We start from the raw sequence: 24,850 nt of genomic DNA, 5'->3' as shown, positions 1-24,850 counted from the left end.
ATATTACAGACCCGAAAATTGGTATTTGGGATCTCCATTAAAAATAAAGAAAGTTGTATTTTTGTTTTTGGAAAATTCAATTAATGGTGGGGGGGTGAAAAGGGGAGGGGGATTTTTAAAATGAATGTATCTATATCTCAACACTTTACAAGTTTACAGATGTAAAAATTGGTATTTAGAATCTCCTTTAAAAAAGAAACACTTATTTTTTGTTTTTGGAAAATTCAATAGGAGGGGTGAAAAAGGGTGAAAAAAAGTGTTGAATGAGTTTAATGAGGGTACTTATATCTCAGAGACTGAAGATATTACAGACCTGAAAAGTGGTATTTGGGATCTCCTTTAAAAATAAACGCATATTTTTTAGTTTTTGGAAAATCCAATTAATGGGGTTAAACAGGAGTGACAAATTGGTGTGAATTTTTAGAAAGACTATACCTACAGAATATCTCAGAAATGTAAACTGTTACAGATGTAAAAATTGGTATTTGGAATCTCCTGTAAAAGTAAAGAAACATAGGTGATTTGTTTTTGGAAACTCCAATTACGGTAAGGGGAATTAAAAAGGGAGTGAAATTTTAAAATGAGCATTTCTATATTATATCTCAAAAACTTAACATGTTACAGAAGTGAAAGTCGTATTTTTTATCTCTATTAAAATAAAGAAACATGTATTTTTTGTTTTCGGAAAAACCACTTGGGTGGGGGGGTAAAAGTGACTGAAAATGGGGTTGATTTCTTTTAAATAGGCTACTGATATCTCAAAAACTGAAGATGTTACAGACGTGAAATTTGGTATTTGGAATCTCCTTTAAAAATAACGAAATACATATTTTTTGTTTTCGGGAATCCACTTAAAGGGTGGGGGACTGAAAAATTAGTTAAATTATTTACATGAAGATACTATTATCGCAAAAACGAAAGACTTTTCAGATGTGAAAATTGTTGTTTGGAAACTGCTTTAAAAGTAAAGAAACACGTAATCCCGGAAAATCCAATGAAGGAGGGGGGAGGTGAAAGAATTGAAAAATTAATTGAATTATTTGTATGAGGATCCTTACATCTAATAAAAACTTAAGTTGTTACAGACGTGAAAATTGGTATTTGGATCTCCTTTAAAAACAAAGAAAAACGTGTTTTGGAGGGAAATCATCTTGGGGGCAGGGGTGAAAAGGAGTTGAATTCCTTTTATGAGGACACACATCTCACAAACTGAAGATGTTAGAGTTGTGATAGTTGGTATTTATAAGATACTTTACTATTAAAAAAACAAGTAATTTTTGCCGGATAGTTCACTTAAGGGGAGGGGGGGGAGTGTGAAAGGAAGTGAAAAAAGTGAGTCATTTTTATGGGGATACTTATATCTCAAAACTGAAGGTAACCCAGACATGAACATTGGTATTTGGAATCTCCCTTTTTTGGGGGGGGAGGGGGGAGTAAATGCACTTAACGGCGGTGGGGTGAAAAAGGATTTGAGACCAATTGATTTTACTGTTCATAATGTATTTATTCTGATCATAAACTGATCATTTTTTATCTTTTCTGGGTTCGTTTTCAAGAGCCATCTTTTCCTTTGTAGAACTTAAAAGTTAGATTACAGTAGATCCTTCTGGCATATATATAAAAATTTAAACATATTTGAAATAAATGATAGGAATGACATTGACCGTACAACTGTTCACCTCTATAATAAGGTCAATAATGCACGGAAGTATATCATTCGTATCGCCAGAACCAGAAATCCCACGCACTTGACTACGCGCTGGTCACATTGGTGGTGGTGGTGGTGGCGGCGGTGGTGGTGGTGGTGGTGGTGGTGGTTGCGGCGGCGGCGGTGGTGTCCTGGCCGGGTAATGACTACGAATGCAGTCCGGCCACGGGTTTAGTACCGCCAAGGCACCCAAGACGACTCCACGCCGGACCTCCTCAAGGATTTGATCCATATTTAAAATGCTTATAGGAAAAGATGGCAAAGATTTAGGGACCCAACTGAACGGGTGGAATACCTGAACCTAGCCCGGGAAGTACGGAATCGATTGCTGGAGAAAGAAAGAATGAAAAATGGGAGGAACTTTGCCGTAATCTCTCAGAAAAAGAGTCAGATCGCTAATTTCGGTGGATTATACATAAAACATTAATCATTCAATTATAAATTTCAGTATAATACCGTAGCGAAGCACGGGTATCTTGCTAGTATTTTATAAAACCCTCAATTTTTTAAATGTGAAATTGTTGTCAAGAAAATTTTTATGTGTCACTATGTATATACATTGTTATCATAACCTATTATGTATTTTGCTAGTTTTGTAATTTAGGCTGATGATGCTTCAGAAATGTGTCGAAACCGGTCCCTTGAATAAAAACATGTTGTAAATACTATCCTGTACAACATACGCTTTGTATTGAATAGATGGAACCCTCAATGAAATTTCAACATTTGTTAAGTGAAGCCTTGTCAATTTGAACTAAAATGCACAACATCTCGACTAGAGAACAAACCACCAGCATCTGTTATTTTAGAAAGACAGGAAAACACTGACTGGTGTAAGTGCGAACATTGTAAAGCGATGCCTACTGCTGCTGAAAGTTTCTGCTGTAAAGAGAGTGAAACAATAAATGAAATGCGCCGAAGTATGACGTGCATTGTTTGGCACGAGGACTTTTCTAATGTTGTGTTAAATTACAATGTGTTAAATACTGCACGTTGTCTTCATATGGATAAAACGAATACTCCCTATGTTACGGAAGGACTGGCTATGAAAACTAATGCTAACTGGCAGTCTATAGCCTTTCACCAGTTTGTGTCCTGGGTCAAACTGGACTCTTTTAGGAAGAGAGAAGTTATACCATCTTGTGTAGTCAAGGCAATACAAGAACACCATCCCCAAGAAGGACGTACATATGTAGGATTCCAGGCTGCTGAGGGTTAAGAACGCTGGCAACCAAGAATGAGTTAGCTGGAAAATTTATAATGTCCAATAACGGACATTGGTATTATAAATTTACTCATTCAGGACAAATATTTCAGATTCCCTATGGGAATCAACATCTATATAATTTTTTATAGCTATGCACGATATCTCTCTAGAGATTTCTCTCAACTGGAGAATTTGTGAAATGAAAACCTACACCTTCTTCCTTCAATGTTTCCAAAGTGCTTGCATGGTTGCAACTATACACAATAGAGTAAACCATGTTTTCACTTAGGTATCGTTTACAGTAGTTAAATATGCTGAACCAATAGTTGCACTGTTTGACACTGCTATGCCTACTAATAGCACACAGGAGGCAGCTTGCCAACAGTGACATCACTTGCTCAAGCACTGTGGCTGTTTTCTGCTTATATCTCATGAACAATATAAAAAAATGCTAGGATTTTCAGCATGTTGACTAAAATTTAATCTTGCATTCATTGAGTTAAGAAAAAAAAAAAACACTAAAATAAGTTGCATGGACCTTTAATGTTCACATCTAGGAAATGTCAACCCTAGAATTTCATGCCTTTCCACTGTCCTGGAAACTCATATACTATTGTACTTATACCACAAATTTTAGAATATTTCTAACATTCCTTGACTTAAAAGACAATAAAGCATTCAACTGGACTTACTTGGAATACTGATGAAAACTGATTTTCTCCTTCCATTTTCTTAGAAATAACATGTCAACAGAGTGAAAGTGAAAGCAAAATGAAAAGAGCAATGACTGAAGAATACTGTTTACCTCTTGATTAGATATGTTTAAAAAGCATTTTGCACTAATAGAAAATGAAAAAAAGAATGTCTTCAAGGAAGTGAATGAGAAGGATCCTATATGCATAGGCACTGCTGGTGGGCAACAAATAAGACGATCATAAGTGCAGTGCTCTGAAGAATTGGAAATCAAATATTTTCCAAAAATATCTGAGGTGTATCAACAGATGTGCCCCTAGAGTGGGAGTAGTCTGTAGTATCCAGTTCCCTAGAGTACTCCAAAGTTGTGTTGAATGTTGCTAGCATGTCATGACAAATGTAAGTACACATAGTTTGTGTAATTTATGGAGTTGAAGTACAGGTGTAGTATATGGATTTCACAGATATTCATATCAAATGTTTGCACAACACATTCTATGAGACATGTCCTTGCCCATAAGCCTCAGTACGAACAGCAGTGACATACAGGTAAATATCATGACACCAAACGAGCAGCCATAGCAGACTGTACAGTAACTGCGGAATGGAATAGAGGTAGAGACAAAACATAGCTGTCAGCAATGACCATCCATAACCATTTGCTTGAAGTTGGAGTCATGGGTACTATTAGGAAAATATTTGCTCACATCTCACCAACATGTAGCTTACCTTCAATGGTATTGAGAAGAAAGCATGTCAACTGATGAGTGGTGATATGTTTTGTTCACTGACGAATGCAGATTATGCCTCAGTGCTAACCATGGTTGTTTGCAAGTGCAGTGTTGACCACCGATAATTCCACAGTATATATAGCAGTAACATAAAAGAGTAACATCTGGAGTAATGGTGTCTCTACAGGGAACATTTAACAGTTCACAATATATCTGCAACAACAGGGAGATATTTATTCCAATAGTACAATACCCATCTATGTACAACTCATGTAAGCTAAAGCTCTTTCGAGGAGTTTATCAAATCCTCTGGTCAGTATGATCACTAGACTTGATCGCTCTCAGCATGAATAGGACTAACTGGCCTTCATCTGGATCAGTCTTCCAACACTGCCAATGACCTCTGTCTAACTACACCAACATGTGAAACAAGGGGAACATCAGTGAAAACTGTTGGTAGTAAGAACGGATATTAAACAAACAACAGATATACTGAATGTGGAGTGAATTCCACACCATATTTGTTACCACTATGGTTGCTTCCATGAAAAAGTTGTGGCCTGTATTGCTGCTGAAAAGGGGTATACAGGGTACTGAAACAGTCTTTCAACACATCCTGCCTGCAGACTCTCATCAAAATTTCTTGCCACCTACATAGGCAGTGCCGTGCGGTTAGAGTCGCGTAGCTGTGAGCTTGCATTCAGGAGTTGGTGGGTTTGAATTCTACCATCGGCAACCCTGAAGATGGTTTTCTGTCGTTTCCCAATTTTTTTCCCATTTTCACACCAGGCAAATGCAAATACTCACGTTACCAATAATTCGTATGTCAGCACTCGGAAGAGGTTGTAGTTTGTGTTAAACAACGAAAAGCTAGGAAATGATCTATACCGGACAAACAGTTGATACAGCCAAGTTGTAGGCCTGCTTGCTGCAATCTGAATAGCTGGCACAGACTACCCCTACACCACAGAATTGACCATGATTTGTACAATGATTATAGAAAGCTCATGTTTTTCCATAAACCATCATCAGAATACCTCTAGCTGCTCATTTCTGTTAAAGAACTCCTTTCCTAAAGTTTGTGAGATCTTTTTTTTTTTTTCGCTAGTGGTTTAACGTTGCACTAACACGTCAAAAGTTTTCGGCAGTGGAAGGATGGGAAAGGGCTAGGTTTGGGAAGGTAGCGGTCCTGGCTTAGGTATGGATGGAAAACCATCCTTAGGGCTGTTGACAGTGAGATTCGAACCCACCATCTCCAGAATGCAAGCTTACAGCTACGGAACTCTAACTACACGGCCAACTCGCTTGGTCACAGCTATTTCTATTGGTCCCCATAACAACCAGGTTCTAACGCATGTTTACAAAAATCCATCTGTGTTGATTTGATGTTTTCATAAAAATATGAAAATACAGATGGTGGATCATCATGGACATACTCTGCAAGTTTGTGCTTTTTTTTTTTTTTTTTTTGTTTTGTTTTGTTTTCAAGTTGCTTTATGTCGCACCATCACAGGGAGGTCTTATGGCGACGATGGGATAGGAAAGAGCTAGGAGTGGGAAGGAAGCAGCCCTATCCTTAATTAAGGTACAGCCTAGTGTGAAAATGAGAAACCATGGAAAACCATCTTCAGGGCTAACGACAGTGGGGTTCAAACCCACTATCTCCCAAATGCAAGCTCACAGCTGCACGCTCCTAACCGCATGGCCAACTCACTCAGTACTCTGCAAGTTTCGGATGCCCTAATGTAACAATCTCAAGTTGTGCCACATTCCATAAGAGACCATTTCTCTGAGCATCATTCAGCAAAAGGGAATACCCCTTTCACTTACAAGATTGTCCAAGATTAAGTGTATAAAATACCTCACTGCACTGATGGTTTACAGAAGAGTTATTCAGTGTATGAATAAGCCTGTTCAGGGACATGCAATATGCAATCTCTTGGCAAAAGTCTGAAGGCCAAGAGATACCTTCAGTTAACTTTTATGGTAGTCATGCATTTTTTATGGGTGTTTTCAAATGTATAAAAATGCAGACTTGGCTAACAACCTGCTGTATATGAACGAAGCAAGCTTGGCCTAAGGTACAAAGCATGCCAGATTTGCTATACTGTACATGCTTTTGACTCATGTTCTGCATAAAAATAAATTAGGCAACTTACTATGGTAATTCATACGTGTAACGTAAACTAAGATGAAACCTTCATGCAAAAAAGATCTGTTGAAGTGAAATGACAGTGCTGCTTGTCGCTCCACTCTCACAGGTGCAACCAATAATTAATGGTTACCCATCACAACCTAATTGTTAGCTATTGAAATGGCGTATACCTTTTAGTGCCAGGAGTGTCCAAGGACACGTTCGGCTCTCCAGGTGCAGGTCTTTGATTTGACTCCCATAGGCGACCTGCACGTCATGATGAGGATGAAATTATGATGAAGACGACACAGCACCCAGCCCCCATGCCAGCGAAATTAACCAATGATGGTTAAAATTCCAGATCCTGCCAGGAATCGAATCCGGGACCCCTCTGAATAAGGGACAGCGCGCTAACCATTTAGCCATGGAGCCGGACATTGTCACCTATTGTTACCATTGTCAACTAATGGTAACAAATTAATATACAGTGCATACACACACACATAAAAGAAGCCTAACCCCTTATGACTTACTTTGTTTGCTTTGTAAGTAAACCAATTTTATCTGCCATTTTCCTATCATTTTCCATCATTGAACTATCCAAGGCTTTTGATAGGGTTGATCATAGGAGACTGCTGATGAAAATGAGGGCTACCAGACTAGACAAAATAAGTGGTTGAATGGGTGGCTTACATTTCTAGAATATAGAACTCAGAGAATTATATGGTCCTGTAAGGATTAAGAAGAGAATCCCGCAGGGCAGTATTGTTGGAACCTTATGTTTTCTAATGTACACAAATTATACGAGTAAAGATATGGAATCACAGGTAAGACATTTTGCAAATTATGTTATACTGTGTATGTAAAACCCTTGTCCTATTTCTCTACCGGGTCAGGTATGAAGTGGGATGAAACTTTGTAACAAGCTTTTATGACCAGATGCCCTTCCTGATGTCAACCTCGTCCTAGGAGTTGAAAATAAAAATAAAAAACCTAGGAGTTGAAAATAAAAATAAAAAACCACAGTCTGTTTTCAGTTTCAACCGGCTCGGGAATGGAATGAAGGGAACCCCCATCTAGCAGCGAGGATAGGAACTGTGCTGGCTACCGAAGCCTGTCACACGTTAGAGGAGCTAATGAGATGAAATGAATGATGTGCTACACAATAGTACAAAGGGAGAGGGTGAAACCCAGTGATGGCACATAGCCTACTCCTGTCAAATATCACCATGAGTTCTGCTTAAAGCTTTACATCCCCATCCGACAGATGAATCACCATCAACAGCGTCATATGCCCTCACTTCACGTGAGCACTGCGGAGAGGTTTAGAACTGAATCCAGGCTTTTGGCACGCAATCTGGTGATTAGAAACTGTATACCACCACTTCTTCTACCCTGCCAGCCAACATTCTGATGGTGAAATTGATGATGATGATGCTTGTTATTTTAATGGGCCTAACATCGAAGGTCATCGGCCCCTAATGGGACGAGATGGACAACATGATATATGATAGTTAAAATTTTAAAATGTATCCACTGACTAGAGTTTAAAAAATGGTGATAAAAATGAGTATGAAATTAAAACAATCAGTGGATCTAATTCACAATGCCTTCTTTCTAATAAAATAAGAGAAAATAGAGGAAACAGAGGAATAAAGCATTGCCTGGTAGTACAGATATTATATATATATATATATAAATAATTTACATTAGACATTAAAAGAACACTTTAAAATACGCAACACAAACTAAAATGAAGTCAAAGGGATAGAAGCACAATTAACACAAATACACTAGGACAAAGGACATCATTACACACAATAAAACAGACCACTATCCCTCATAAAGCGGATGACGAGGTCTGCTGACTGCTCGTCATCTCACAAGATAAGGGAGATTGTACTCGGGAGATTAAGACTACGACGAAGATCGACCAGGTCCACACACTCCGTAAGGATGCGTACAACGGTAAGATGATCGCCGCAAGTACATGCCGGATGGGGTTCTCCTTTCAATAGATGGGAGTGAGTCAGGATACCGTGGCCGATCCGAAGACGACATAATACCACTGCTTCCCTCCGCGAAGCCCGAAGGGAAGTCCTCCATAGCTTCGCTGATCCTTTTATCGCTCTCAGCTTATTTGGAAGTGGAATGCCCTGCCACTCCATCTCCCAATGGGACATAACCAGATGTCTCAGCTGAGTGTGAATATCACTTGCTGGAACCTTGAAAGGCAACGGGGGCAGTTCCTTGGCAGCCTTATCTGCTAATTCATTTCCCTCTACACCTATGCTGCTTGGGAGCCACATAAACGTGATTCTGGTGCCGGCATCCGAACATCCGGCCAGCAGGTCCTGGACCCGCTGTACCAGAGGGTATTACATGTTATAAATCTCATTTTTGGTCCGTATTGAAAATTTATAGTTTAAAAACAATAAAGGCTTTCTTTAATCCACCTATTCAATACATTAATTTCCACTTATAGTGGTTACATAAACATACTATCAGTTAAATGGGACATGTTTCGCCCTCAATTCAGGGCATCTTCAGCCTAAAAACAATATTCAAGAGTACACCTTATATTAATATCGAAGCTAAAAGTTTAGCCAGTTACTAAAATTCAGTACAGTAGAATTCCATTAGTCCGGCATCCAATAGTCCAGAACACCCGATGGTCCGGCACCACTCCAGGATTTTTAATATTATTTCTTAATAATGATCCCTCTTGAACAATTTGATGCATTTGTCAAAACCATTGGAAGTGTATTTTTTATTATTTCAAAGTAAATAGTGCAAATGTGTCTGATACAATCCAGTTGTTATGCATTGACTTACTTAAATATCTCTATCTCTGGAAATATTCAGTCTGGAAGGCTGTGTGCTACACCGAGTACTGGAAAGCCAACCATATGATAAAAAACCAGATTTAAAAAATTGAATGTATGGGACAAGTTCAAAAACGGATGGGAACATGCCTTCAAAAATTGAAGCGGACAGAAGGAAAAGAGAAGCTGTAGATGGAAAGTCTCTCTAAATGGTAAAGGAAGACTTACAGATAAGAATATCAATGAACTTTGGCATTATTATGGAATGACAATAAGAAACAACACGATTGAAAAGAGGAGTGTGTTATTAAACTAATGATTCTGCTGATCAACATTTTACTGCAAAACGCGGTGTTAGAGCTGTTTTCACTGTACGCCTTAACCTATATCGTAGTAAGAGGTACCGCCTGATAATCCGGCATTTTCGGTAATCCGGCACCGGGCCGGTCCCGATCGTGCCGGACTATCAGACTTCTACTGTACATAAAAATGTGAGAAATGATACATTACACAAACATGTTGATGGAAACACTGTCAATGTTTAAACCATAAAAATATTTTGTCAGAGACTAAAACTTATCCTGTTACAAAATTTCTAATTAAAACGGTTCATTAAAAAAATTTTAGTGGATAAACAGTGTGACAATGATATAATGCCAACGACATGAGGGCGTGAAAAAACAAGCACTAAAATGAATGTCATAAAAACAACATCTTCAAGGCCGCTGATGAAATCATGAGCATTATGTGAAACTGAAGCATCAGTTGAATTATTGCAGAAGGGGCCTTTATAGCTCCGGTAGGCAATAAAATTGACTGAGACCATGTCAGGAAGTGTCAGTAGATATTGGAAAATGTTCTATGTTTGTTGAAAGATGTTATTTGCTATCTACTGTTGCGTTGGTAGCCGCCCTTCTGTTGGCTCTGAGTCTCTGGAGACTCTCGGGAGACTCAGAGCCAACAAAGTTTTGTTTCAACAAAGTAAGAATGATGGGAAAATGGTCACTGTCACAGAAATCATTGTGTGTACTCCACCGAAACAGCGGAACCAACGTTCGGCTGCACAGACTTACGTCTATGCGAGAATATGTGCCGTAACGTACACTGAAGTGAGTTGGGTCCCCTGTGTTCAAAATACATAAATCCAGCTCTGTTACTAATCTTTCCAGCTCTCGTCCCCAGGGACAAGGCATCTCAGTGCCTGCCTCACTGCGTTAAAATGTCCCAAAAAGAGGAATGAAGGTGGAAGCTGATCTATAAGATCAGTGACATCATTTATGTTAAGAGGCTGGCCTGGAGGAAAATAAACGTTACACACTGTTGCTATGACAAGCAGCAGCACTCGTACCACAATTGCTTCCAGTGGGGTCCTTAGAGGGACCTCTTCGCTATAAGTATCAGAACAGACAAAAATATCCACGCCACCAGACGCCCGGTGGGCATAATGTCGTTCTGTCGAGTATAGTCTGAAATTTCTCAAGACCGTATGATGACCTGGTCTGAAGTTTGTCTCCTGAATACAAACTATACTCGCTGCATACTCACTAATGAGCTGACGTAGCTCAGCAAGATGCCTGTCATAACCGTTACAATTCCAATGCAACAGTGCCATAGTGTGGGTATGGACTTCTGAGGTTTAAGTTAGAAGCAGTGTAATGCTACCTAACCTACACTCACATCTCCATCCGAAGATGGAGATAAATGCTCCATGTGCATCACCTCGTCACCAGACGAGGTGATTCAGGCCTTGAATTTCTTCAATGTAGTCCGGGGACGGGGTTTCTTCCGACGAGGACAGCGCGCAGGTTTTCCAGGAGGAAGACCCGCCAGCGCAGAATCAGGCCCTCCGGGTGGAGGGCGTGACGCCCCATTTGTAGGAGATGTGGAAGAAGGCCTGGTAAGGGCGCTCTAATTCCCTGCCATCGATTCTTGTTTGGACTGGCTGGAAGGTGATTTCCCAACCCTGGTCGACGATGCCGCCTCCGCTGGCTTAGGCGCGGCTTTTGTCGACCTCATGGGGTAGGTTTCTTAGCCGGCACAGGCTTATTGGTGGTCGACCCCCGGGATGGACCTGCCTTTGAGCTCGTTCTCTTTGCGGCGCTGCTCACAGGAGCAACTGCCGCCTTGGGCGCAGCAATCTTCTTGGAAGGTGTTTCAATAGAAAATGACGAACCTGGGAGAGACTGTGCTATCATGCTGATGTCTGGTGTCTTGGCCGGTGCATTCAGGGAATTAAACTTACGGCGCGCTTCCTGGTAGGAAAGACCATCCAGGGTCTTGATCTCCTGGATCTTCTTCTCACTCAGATAGGTCGGACAGGTCCGATCTCGAGGAGAATGAAGACCAGAGCAGTTAGCGCACTTGTACGGAGTTGTGCACTCCTCCGCGCCGTGAACTACTCTTCCACATGTACCACACACAGACTGGTTCGAACAACGAGATACCATGTGTCCAAATATCTGGCACTGATAGCATCACATAGGAGGCGGGATGTACGGCCTCACATCGCAAGCGATAGGTTGATACCTTGATTTTCTCTGGCAACACTGACAATTTGAAGGAGACTATGAACGCACCCATGGCAACGTCTTCACCGCTGACTTTGCATGTGATACGCCGGACGTGGGTCACGCCATGGTGCTTCATGTCTTCCATCAATTCATCGTCAGTGTTCAGAACGAGATCATGGTGGAAAATAACTCCACGAACCATATTCAAGTTTTGTGCTCTTCCACTTTGACGGGGATGTCGCCAAAGTGGTCACACTCAAGCAACCGATCTGCCTGGAGCACAGTGCTCGTCTTCAGAAGCAAACCACCATTGCGCATTTTCTTAAGGACCTCAAGTTCACCGTATACACCTTCAATGTGTCAACTGAAAAGAATGGATTTAATCAGCTTGAAGTCGTGCCCATCGGTTCCGGTAGCAACCAGGAACCTAGAGAAGTTGGAACCCAGACTAATACGCTGCGCTTGTTCCCAAGGGGTTGGCCCCCTAAGGGAATTAAAAGTTAAAGACGGGTAGCAAACTACCAGAGGTGGCAGACGGAAATTATTTCGACGCCATGCCCGAAATCATCCTCCCCGAATGCCAACCACTCCGATCAGGGGTCTCTGTAGCCGAACCAAGCAGCCAAGGCAATACCCACCTGGTCATAGCCGATACTGCCCGGGGTCTGATGCTGGACGATGCCTAATGCGGGAGGACTGAGGCAATAAGCACGAGGACTCCCTCCAGTCATCCGCATTAGCATGTACCCCATAGCATGTACAGAGCACTAAATATAGGTAAAAATAAATAAAAATGATGAATAAGAATATGTCCTTCTGGAATTAGGCTGTGCAGGGACCTGTGTTTTCAGGCGGATACTACTGCCCGGGTACATGACACTCCCACCCGCCGGTTCCTGGGTGGTTATTGACACAGGCTTTCGAGCATAGTCGCACACGTGAGCAGCACTCACATGAAAAATTTTGAAATAGTCTATAACTGACCCTTGACCATGGCCACATGACCCTTTTAGTCGCCTTCTACGACAGGCAGGGATTACCTGTGGATGTATTCAGCCTCTCCCATCACCAATCCATGTCCGCACCTAGGTCGCCCCTTTTAGTCGCCTCTTACGACAGGCAGGGGATACCACGGCTGTATTCTACATGTGCGTCCCCCACCCGCAGGGGTTAATGGTGAAATTTTTTTCTTTACCAATAGGACTCAAACCGGCTAACCACGGTGTCAGACCATATAGACTGGACGCCGTAATGATCATGGCTACCAGATGGGGTAAATGATGTTATACTGTACAGAGTAGTAAATAAATTACAGAATTGTGAGTGACTGCAAAAAAGACCTAGATGATGATGTGAGATGGACAGCAGACCATGGTACAAACAAAACATTCATATCTTACATACAAATACAAGTACTGTAGTCTATGTATCAAAATGAAACATTTCACGTAGGGATCATATTATACAATAAAACTACCACAGGACATCAAATTTTTCCCCAAAATAAAATCATTTCAAAGATTACTAAAGGCATGTCTGGAATACCATTGTTTTTATTCTGTGAGGGAATATCTAAATAGGTCATACAGTAAATTAAATACTGTGATTATAAGATTATAATATAAAATGTACATAATTTTTATGTTTTACATCATTACCTACTGCTTTAAGATGTGTCCAATACTAAAATGTACTTTGTATACATGAATATGATTTGATGGATGATCAAATACACTACAGGGTCTCTCATATAAACCCAGACCAAACGCACGGTGTTTGAACTCAGCGCTAAGGCAGCTGCAGTATGGGAAGTACGCGCATAGTTCTTGACCTTTCAAGCAGACTGTGTGTGTTCGACCTGGCAAGCATAACTCACCAGTCTGCATCTCAGCTGTTAACATGGTGAGACAGTTATCATTGCAACACCGTATTTTTGTATGTAAAAGTTCCGGTTACATCTTAATGGTCATATGAACAGTCAAAACTCTCACTACTGATGAGCAGAAAATCCTAATGGTGTTGGAAGTCCCTCATTACGATAGGGAGATTGGTGTTTGGAGTGCTGCTTAGTGCAAGACGAATAATTGGGCCTATTTTTTTAAAGACAACAGTAAATGCAGAGAGGTACCAAGATGCCATTTTGATGCCGTTCTTCCATCAGTTAACACAAGAAGAAAAATTGTATGGGTGGTTTCAACAAGATTCAGCCCCTGCTCATACAGCAGAAGATTCCCTTCTTACAATCTTGGAAGTGTTTGTAGACAGAGTGATCAGTGCTGGTCTATTTTCTCCTTGTTCTCCAGATCTAACAGTGTGTGATATTTACTTGTGGGGTAAACTGAAAGAAAAAGTGTATCGAACAAATCCTCACACATTGGAGGAACTGAAAGAAAACATTACAAATGAAATTGGAAACATTACAGTGGCAGAACTGACTTGCGTCAGCCAGAATGTGGTTACCAGATACAATGCCTGTATAACCCAGGAAGGACGACAATTCCAGCATCTTTTATAAGGTTAGATTTCATATAAGATTGTATACATGCTTAAAGTAGGGCGGCCGCGCGCGGTATAAGCTCGGCTGAGGCAGCTGCCAAAACGCAGAGTACAAACACCATTCGTTTGGTCTGAGTTTGTATCAGAGACCCTATACTATACTATACAACATTACTTGATATGAGAACTGGAAGAGATCCATCCAAAGGAAAGCAGCATGATTTATTCTGGGTGATTTCCTACAAAAGATTAGTGTTACGTAAATGTGGCAAACTTTGGCTTTGGAAGACTTAGGAGTACGGAGACGAGCTGCTTAACTAAGCGGGATGTTCACAAGCTGTCAGTGGAAAGATGGCATGGAATGACATTAGCATACTAATAAGCTTGAGTGGAGCTTTTAAAGTTAGGTAAGATCATAATCTATATATATATAAAGTAACTTGTCCTGACTGACTGACTGATTCATCATCGCCGAGCCGAAACTACTGGACATAAATGAATGAAATTTTGAGGATATATTCATATTAAGATGTAGGTGCTCGCTAAGAGAGGATTTTTGGATATTCCGTCGCTAAGGGAGTAAAAAGGGGGTGTGAAATTATAAAATGAGTGTATCTATATCTCAAAACTTTAAAAGTTTACAGATGTGAAGATTGGTATTTAGAATCTTCTTTAAAAATAAGGAAACCCGTATTTTTTTATTTTCAGAAAATCCCAATAGGATGGGTGAAAGAGGGTGAAAAAGGGGTTGAATGCCTTTTAATCAGGATACCGGTACTTATATCTTAGAAACCGCAGACATTACAGACCTGAAAATTGGAACTTTTGTTCGCTTTTAAAAATTAAGAAGCACGTATTTTTTTGTTTTTGGAAAATCCAATTAATGGGAGGGTGAAAAGGGGGGTAAAATTTTGAAATGAGTGCATCTATATCTCAAAACTTTTAAACTTTACAGATGTAAAAATTGGTATTAAGAATGTTCATTAAAAATAAAGAAGCACGTCTTTCTTTGTTTTCGGAAATTCCCAATAGGAGGGGTGAAAAGAGGTGAAAAATGGGTTGAATGCCTTTAAAGAGAATACTTATATCTCAGAAACTGAAGATATTACAGACCTGAAAATTGGTGTTTGGGATCTCCTTTAAAAATAAAGAAACATGTATTTTTTGTTTTTGGAAAATACAATTCATGGTGGGGCTGAAAAGGGGGTGAAATTTTAAAATGAGTGTATCTATATCTTCAAACTTTTAAAGCTTATAGAAGTAAAAATTGGTATTTAGAATCTCCTTTAAAAATAAAGAAACACGTATTTTTTTGTTTTCGGAAAATCCCAATAGGAATGGTGGAAAAGGGTGAAAAACGGGTTGAATGCCTTTAATGTAGCTACTTATATTTCAGAACCTGAAGATATTACAGACCTGAAAACTGGTGTTTGGGATCTCCTTTAAAAATAAAGAAACACGTATTTTTTTAGTTTCGGAAAATCCAATTAATGGGGGGGGGGGGGTGAAAAGGGGGCGAATTTTTAAAATGAGTGTATCTATATCTCGAAACTTTTAAAGCTTATAGATGTAAAAATTGGTATTTAGAATCTCCTTTAAAAATAAAGAAACACGTATTTTTTTGTTTTCGGAAAATCCCAATAGGAAGGGTGGAAAAGGGTGAAAAAAAGGTTGAATGCCTTTAATGAGGCTACTTATATTTCAGAACCTGGAGATATTACAGACCTGAAAATTGGTATTTGGGATCTACTTTAAAACTAAAGAAGCAGGTATTTTTCCGTTTTGGGAAAATCCAAATAATGGGGGGTGAAAAGGGGGGGGGGGTGAATTTTTAAAATAAGTGTGTCTACATCTTAAAACTTTAAAAGTTTACAGATGTAAAAATTGGTATTTAGAATCTCCCTTAAAATGAAGGAAAACGTATTTTTTTGTTTTCTGTAGATCCCAATATGATGGGTTTAAAAGGGTGAATAATAGGTTGAATGCCTTTAATGAGGATACATATATCTCAGAAACTGAAGATATTACAGAACTGAAAATTTGTATATGGGATCTCCTTTAAAAATAAAGAAACACGTACTTTTTGTTTTTGGAAAATCCAATTAATGGCGGTTGAACGGGAGTGACAAATTGGGGTGAATTTTTTGAAAGACTATATCTACAAAATATATGAGAAACGTAAAATGTTACGGACATAAAAATTTGGTATTTGGAATCTCCTGTAAATGTAAAGAAACATAGGTGATTTGTTTTTGAAAACTCCACTTAAGGGGAACTAAAAAGGGGTGAAATTTCAAAATGAGAATTTCTACAGTATATCTCCAAAAAACTTAACAAGCTACAGAAGTGAAAAATGGTATTTTTATCTCTATTAAAAATAAAGAGACGTGAATTTTTAGTTTTCGGAAATACCACTTGGGTATTCACCCTTTTAAACCCATCATATTGGGATCTACAGAAAACACTGAAAATGGTGTAGAATTAATTAGGCTACTGATATCTCAAAAATGAAGATGTTACAGACGTGAAATTTGATATTTGGAATCTGCTTTAAAAGTAAAGAAACACGTATTCTCAGAAAATCCAATGAAGGGGGCGGGGATGAAGGAATTAAAAAATTAATTGACTTAATTGTATGAGAATACATACATCTAATAAAAATTAAAGTTGTTACAGACGTGAAAATTAGTATTTGGATCTCCTTTACAAACAAGGAAAAACGCGTTTTGGGGGGGGGGGGGGACCATCTTACGAGGCGGGAGTGAAAAGGAGTTGAATTCCTTTCACGAGGACACATAAATAAAAAACTGAAGAAGTTAGAGTCGTGATAATTGGTATTTAGAAGATCCTTTACTATTAAAGAAACAAGTATTTTTTGCCGGAGAATTCACTTAGGGTGGGGTGGGGTGGGGTGGGGGGTGGGAGTGTGAAAGAAAGTGAAAAATGAATTACTTTTATGGGGATACTTATATCTCAGAACTGAAGATAATAGACGTAAACATTGGTGTTTGGAATCTCCTCTAAACATAAAGAAACACGCTTTCTTTTAATTTTTTTTTTTGGGGGGGGGGGTAAATAAACTTAATGGCGGTGGGCTGTAAAAGGAGGTGAGACCAATTGATTTTACTGTTCATAATGTACTGTACTTATCTGGAGCATCCGTTGCTCAGGCGACAGGGCGCCGGCCTCTCACAGCTGGGTTCCGTGGTTCAAATCCCTGTCACTCCATGTGACATTCGTGCTGGACAAAACGGAGGCGGGACAGGTTTCTCTCCGGATACTCCGGTTTTCCCTATCATCATTCATTCCAGCAATACTGTCCAATATTTCATTTCATTTCATTTGTCATTCATCGATCATTGGCCCCAGAGGAGTGCTTCGGCAGCCGGCACAAGTCCTATTGTCGCCGCTAGATGGGGCTTTATTCATTCCATTCCTGACCCTATAGAATGACTGGAAACAGGCTGTAGATTTTCGATGTACTTATTCTGATCATAAACCGATCATTTTTAATATTTCCTGGGTTCGATTTCAGCAGCCATTTTTCCTTCGGAGAACGTTCTTAGATTACAGCAGACTCTCCTGGCATATAAATAAAAATTTAAACACATTTGAAATAAACGATAGGAATGAAATTGACCGTCAAATTGTTCACCTCTATAATAAGGTCAATAATACACGGAAGTATGTCATTCGTATCGCCAGAAATCTCGCACACTTGCCTACACGCGACAATGGTGCTGGTCACATTGTCAACAATGACAATGGCAGCAGATGTAATTTACCGCCAAGTAGCGGTCTTGCATCTTGCTGTGGGGTCCAGAACATCTAATAATAATAATAATAATAATAATAATAATAATAATAATAATAATAATAATAATAATAATGTTCTGGACCGTCGTCAAATTGTGCGGACCGCGCTGGAAACGGGTCCTGGCCTGGTAATGACTACGAATACAGTCCGGCCGCGGGTTCAGTACCGCCAATGCACCCAAGACGACACCACGCTGTATCTCCTTCAGGATTTGATCCACACTAAAAATGCTTATAGGAAAGGATGGCAATGATTTAGGGACCCAACTGACCGCGTGGAATACCTGGACCTAGCCCGGGAAGTACGAAATCGATTGCTGGAAAGAAAGATTGAAAAATTTGAGGAACTTTGCCGTAATCTCTCAGAAAACGAGTCAGATCGCGAATTTAGGCGGATTCTCTCAGAAAACGAGTAAGGTAACAAATTTGGGAGGATTATATATAAAACGTTAAGCATTCAATTACATATTTCAGTATAATACCATAGCGAAGCACGGGTATCTTGCTAGTATGAAGATAAAGTTGGAATTCAAAAGGACAAATTGGGGCAAATATTCACTTATAGGAAGAGGAATTAGGGAATGGAATAATTTATCAATTATTTCAGTAAGTTTTCAAATTATGGTAACCCCCACGAAAACCTACTACAATGTTTTTAATGATGATGATGAAGACGATCGCTGCTAAGGGTCTGACATGTAGGTTATCAGCCCCAGGATTTTAGTGAGATGCACTACCTAGAAATTCATGACAACATGTAGCCAATTATCCAGCATATATATCATATCACTACAGAGGTGACGGCTGTTGAAACCCAAAAATATTCATCTGGCATTAGCCAAATGTTATATGTAGCTACAGACTATGTGAGAAACATTTACGGTACCTTCATGTCAAGCAAGACAAAAATAGAAATATCCTTCATTGTGTATCAGAGAAAATACTGTTTTAGGGACATTAGAGTTGGTCTCTAGCATTTAAACAAGAAATATTTCCTCTTCTAACTATTCAAGGAATCTATTCAGATAATTTCTCCAATATTTACCCTTTGACAGTAGCAGTTTGAGCACTTTTTATTTTTTTTATTCTGCAATTCCCTCACAGAAAGTTTACCAAAACCAATACATTTCTTTTCGAACATTTCTCTTATTGCTGTATCTTGCTCCAGCAATTTGTCTCACTATACAGCCAGTCTGGGAGAAAACACAGACTAAGTACCTGAAATTACTCACCACCTCTGATTTGTTACCTTTACCTGGCATTAAATCTACTTAGGTCTTTTCCTCTTGAAAATGCTGATTTACTGAGAATTACTACGGGTATAGGCTAAGCCAAGATTTCAATAAATTAGGCCTATCAATAATGATAAACTATGAAAATAAAGCTGAGAGATTACAGCCCCAGAACAGGAATCTCAGGTATATTTAAGTAATACCCCACAACAATATACATCAGTACTAAAAGCAAAGCAAAGTCATCTCCGTACAGGCCATGAAGGCTCCTGGAGGGGTGGAAGATAAAGGCTTCCACTATCCGTAACCTCCACATTTGGTGGGGTAGAGTGGTTAGCTCTACACCCGGCCGCCTTTGCCCCCAGGAATTAACCTGATACTCATTTTTGGTGTAGGCTGAGTGAACCTCAGGGCCATGTGCACCTCCGAAAGTGGAAATCTTGTTTCTTGAATTTTACAACTTCCTGACAGGCAATCGAACCCACGTCCTTCTAGGTGAACCGAACACGCCTTTACTGCCTCGGCTAGGCAGCCACTCATACAGCAGTACTAGCACTGAAGAAATGGTAGATTAGAGCCCCACTGCCGACAGCCCTGAAGGTAGTTTTCCACGGTTTCCCATTTTCACATCGGCCAAATACTGAGGATGCACCTTAGTAAATGCCACGGCTGCTGCCTTTCTCAACCCCCAGCATTTGTTGTAATGTTAAACAGACACAAAATAAAATGTTTTCTCAAAATAGTTAGAATTAAAAGCTCACTGTGACTGTATGTTAGTAAAGCGCCATAAACATTTGCCAAAGCACAAAATGTCCTCAGCAATATGGAAATGTCTACAATGTTCTTAACAGATGTTAAAAGGGGTATGGCTGCGTAAACAGTGAGATCTAAAACTAGAAGAATGAATTTGCACCTGCTTATCCTATTTTAGCACAGAATCAAGCAAGTACTTCCCATTTATATTAACTTCCATATCATAACCACATTTCTCTTATTTTCTCATCCATTTCCAATCCTTGCAATGACATCAAACATGAGTCTACTTCGCCACTGGCTCCTTCATACAGAATACTTCTAGCCCTAATCTCTGAAATTTCAATATATATACAGTGAGACTGTTTACCAGGTAATCTATAGTAAGTAACACAGTTTCCATTAGGCCTAGGCACCAAAGTGAATGAGAGATGAGGGTAGATATGGTTCAACGAATCTGGACTACCATCGTCTCAGTCTACTTAACATGTGGCACAGCAGATGAGGAAGAGGTAGATAAATTTTATGAGGCACCGAGATGTAGTAATGTCAATAAACAGCAAAACATAGTATGGGGTTAAGGTGTCTTTGTTTTATATTTAGGCATACATGCTGATCTGACTGCATCATTTCTTTCCCTTCCATTGTTCCAAAACTGTTTCTTACTGCTCATAATACACTGTATGTCATTCATTTTACTCCAGTGACCTGAAAACTGCTCACTGCCTGTTCTTTCAACAATTAACTATGTCTGTCTATTTCTGTCTAACATTTGTATTCTGTAGCATTTCCTCTCTCATCCACTAGCAAACATCCTTCACTATCTACATCCTAGGTCGCACAATACTTGGATTGTTGCAGATATGTTAAGTTAGTACTTGATATCACTGAAAAATTATCAGAATATTCTCACATTCTTCACAGATTTACTGAAGACACAAACATTTATGATGAAGTCCATTACTGTATGGCTCTGGTACCGCTATGTTCTCAAGTGTAGTGATGAATAACCTTAAACTAGAAGAATGAATTTGCACCTGCTTATCCTATTCTAACAGAATCAGGCTAGTACTTCCCATTAATATTAAATAATTATCTTAAGTAGAAAAAATGTAGATTTAATGAATTTTGAAACTGACTTTTATATTTTCTTTCTTGTATATTCAGCAGTTGGTGTCACTGCTTGTTTACTCTTACAGTGCATCATTATGAAACAATTCAATTAAATAAAACAAAACATATACCGGTACATATGATTATTTTTATAGGATATATTAATATTTTATGAAACTAACGTAACTTATGTGTGATATGTAGTACTTAGCTCTATTCTTGTAACCAAAATTACTGTTACCTGATTTGATGTAACAAACTTGTATTACTGGAGTGTATTAATTTACTTTATAAATACTCTGAAGCCATGATAATATTAGAATGTACTGCACCACAGCAAGCTTTAGCTCAGGTGCCTCAGCTAATAAATAAAAATAAATAAACTTCCATATCATAACCACATTTCTCTTATTTTCGAATTCATTTCCAATCCTTACAATGAAATCAAACATGAGCATGTAACACGAGTCTACCTCACCACTGGCCCCTTCATACAGAATAATTCTAGCCCTAATCTCTGAAATTTCAATATATATACAGTGACAGGATTTTTTAAACACAATAATCTATACATGTAATAACTCCTGTTATTAAAGAAAGAACAGGTAATAAATTCAAAATTACTAAAATTGAATGCAATTCGTAGGTACTGTAATTATCCAATTACGATTTGTAGATGAGTTTACACAAAGTAGTACCGGTAATACCTTTTACTTATTTGAGATACGAAAATTTGCTGGTCAATTTTTTTTGGACAGGAGATGTTTAGCTACTCAAGGCATGCTTTGCACTTGTTATGCGCTATGCAGGCAGGTCCCAATCAGTGCCTTCCTCATGCACAAAGCAAACGCAACGATTCATGAGTGAAATGGGATGCAGAGGAAAGAACAGTACATATGATCAAAGGAAAAATTTGCCACAAACAGGTCACCCAAGGGTCCTTAATAGGAGAGAAGACAGGGCAGTAGTAAGAAAAGTGAAAAGAAATCCATGTCTTACTACAATCACTATTGCTGTTGCAGCTGAGAGCGAGTTTGGAAACAAGATCAGTGCATGTACAATCTGGAGGGTGTTATATAGAGGTGATTATCACGGGCGAACTGCAAGAAGGAAGCCCTATATCAACAAAATAAATAGGATCAAGTGACAACGATTTGCTAAGGAGCATCTTAGTGAAGACATGAACTGGTGGAAGATAATTTTCTGCGATGAATCAAAATTCAATGTTTCTGGCTCAGATGGGTACATCACAATTTGGAAACAGCCCAATAAACAGTTTGAAGAAAGAAGTATGAAGGCAACAGTAAAACTTGGAGGCGGACATGTTATGGTTTGGTGCTTTATGTTGGCTCAAGGAGTAGGTGAGCTGGTTTGTACAGACGGAAACATGGACCACCGCCAGTATCTTCAGATTTTTAAAAACAACCTAAAGAAAAGTGCAAAAAAAATGGGAGTTGGGGACCGTTTTAAATTTTATCAGGACAACGACCCAAAACATACGGCCTATAATGTACAGCTATGGTGGTTGTACAACTGTCCTAAAGTTGTGAATCCTCCCCCACAAAGTCCTGACATTAACCCCATACAGAATTTATGGGATATACTGGAAAACAACATCTGGAAACTTCCCATAAATTCCAAAGCTGATGTGATGAGACGACTGCAAGGGGAGTGGGAGAAACTGTCCCATTCCACCACAAGAAAACTCATGGACAGCATCCTGAGATGCCTGACTGAAGTGCTTCGCAGGAAGGGAAGAATCACAAAGTATTAATATTCCTACATGAACTCCATCCTTCATATTTTTGTTGTACTTGCATTTTTGTCCGAATATTTATGAACAGGCAATTTTGTATTATTGTAATTACATTCATATGTCTCAAATTTTTGGCTTTTCATGAAAGGAAGTGCATATTTATTTTTGGTATCTGTATGTGTAACTACTCATCCTGGAGTAAGCAAAATTAAACTTTGTACTGGTATGTTTATTATTAATCTTTTTTATGTTCAATACAAAGGAACTCTGCCTCTCTGAAAAATTATGATGGTCACTGTATATATTTATATAACTGATGTTAATATTTAAGCCTAGCAGGAACTATATAGTAACGAACAGTATCCCTGATGAACATTCTGCAATCCACCCCACAGTGAGAAGTAAGAATGCACATACCGGTATATCATACTTGAATTCATAATATACGATAGGGCCTATACCAATGTACATTCAGCTAAACATAAGTGATTCACTAACAAGCGGTGTGTACAATATTACTATATTGTTTACATCCTGCAAATACTAGGACTGGATGTAAATTATCCTCAGTACCACCTACTAAAGCAGACAACGAATAAAAATACTAGCCTATTTCTACCACATGCCTACTACAATAAACAAACATTGGTATATGTTAATATAATTATTAATAATAATAATAATAATAATAATAATAATAATAATAATAATAATAATAATAATAATAATAATAATAATAATTCTAAAGGACAGGACACGCGACTTGTGTAAACGAAGCCCATAGCTGGCCGTAACGATGAATGAATACTTTAAAGATCGCCAAGTCCAGGGATGACAAGTAAGAAATCAATCAACAGCTAATGTTCATCTATACATCGTATAGTGACACCACGGCCACATCTCAAGAATTATCATCAACGAGACATACCTTATTTCAAACTTTTATCACATCACGCGATTCTGTATTCACAGTACAGTGGCCCATTCTTGCCTGGATGAAAGCCAGAACGTCCACGTCTAGCATTCATAGAATTCAAGCAACATAAGGTCAACCAAATATTTATGATGCAGCAGTTAGGGGACAGAGCACATTTAACAGAAGAGCTTCAAACACTTAACATTCTATGATCGAAATTAAACAGGAAAACCAATTTCAAAGGTAAATAGTTACATTACCTTTCGGATCACTTTGAAGGCAACAATTGCACCATTCTGCTTATCTTGCGCTTTATACACTCTACCAAAAGATCCTTCACCAACCATTCCCAATACTTCATAATTGTCCATTTCAGCAGTTATTCTTCAAGCAACTAACACATAACCTAAACCCCTTACAACATCACAGCTGTTTTGAAGAGAGACAATTTGTCTTCCCGGGCTATCATTCCAGGCAAATCGATACTTATGGTACAATGCGCTTCTCGTTTACTCTCAAAACTAATCGTATGAAGAATTTATCCTTTGTATTAAGAATTAGTACCAATATGTCCATTATTTGTGTGCAAACTTATGTTTTCTTTCTTACGTCTCAAACACAATATTTTAATCTAATCTCAGGCATGCAGTATAAGGTTTACGTCTGGATACATCGCTGGTCAATCTATAGCCTACTACAGATATCTTCAACATCAAGAGTTTCATCCATCAGGTCGGTTCCATGTGCAAGTGTCAGTACTTTACATTGTTGTCTATGAAAATGAAGATTGGGCCGCCTCTGGAAAGTTACGCATGTTGTTAGAGTACCTCGTTACTGTATCTCCAGGTAGTAGCAGCACCACTAGTGAATATGTGCAGCTGTGTACATTTCTTGAACTTGATGCCTGTCCATATCAATATTCCATAACCAGCTACCTGATCCCATTCCTGAAAGCGTTCT

General features: G+C 38.9%; 1 protein-coding gene across 4 annotated transcripts in view; it reads right to left on the bottom strand.

Moving 5' to 3' along the window:
* The window catches only part of fu (STKc_STK36 domain-containing protein fused), a 197,196-nt gene extending 172,895 nt beyond the window's left edge, over nucleotides 1–24,301 (bottom strand). For all 4 annotated transcript variants that reach the window (XM_067141970.2, XM_067141971.2, XM_067141974.2 and 1 more), the window contains exon 1: nucleotides 24,151–24,301. In XM_067141970.2, coding sequence (XP_066998071.2) covers nucleotides 24,151–24,261 — 111 coding nt within the window. In that variant the 5' untranslated portion in view covers nucleotides 24,262–24,301. The remainder of the gene's footprint in view (nucleotides 1–24,150) is intronic.
* Between the last annotated feature and the right edge of the window lie 549 nt (nucleotides 24,302–24,850).

Source organism: Anabrus simplex, chromosome 2 (genome assembly GCF_040414725.1).
Source record: "Anabrus simplex isolate iqAnaSimp1 chromosome 2, ASM4041472v1, whole genome shotgun sequence".
Lineage (NCBI taxonomy): Eukaryota > Metazoa > Arthropoda > Insecta > Orthoptera > Tettigoniidae > Anabrus > Anabrus simplex.
Note: the sequence above shows the minus strand (reverse complement) of the source record. Positions and strands in the feature narration are given on the sequence as shown.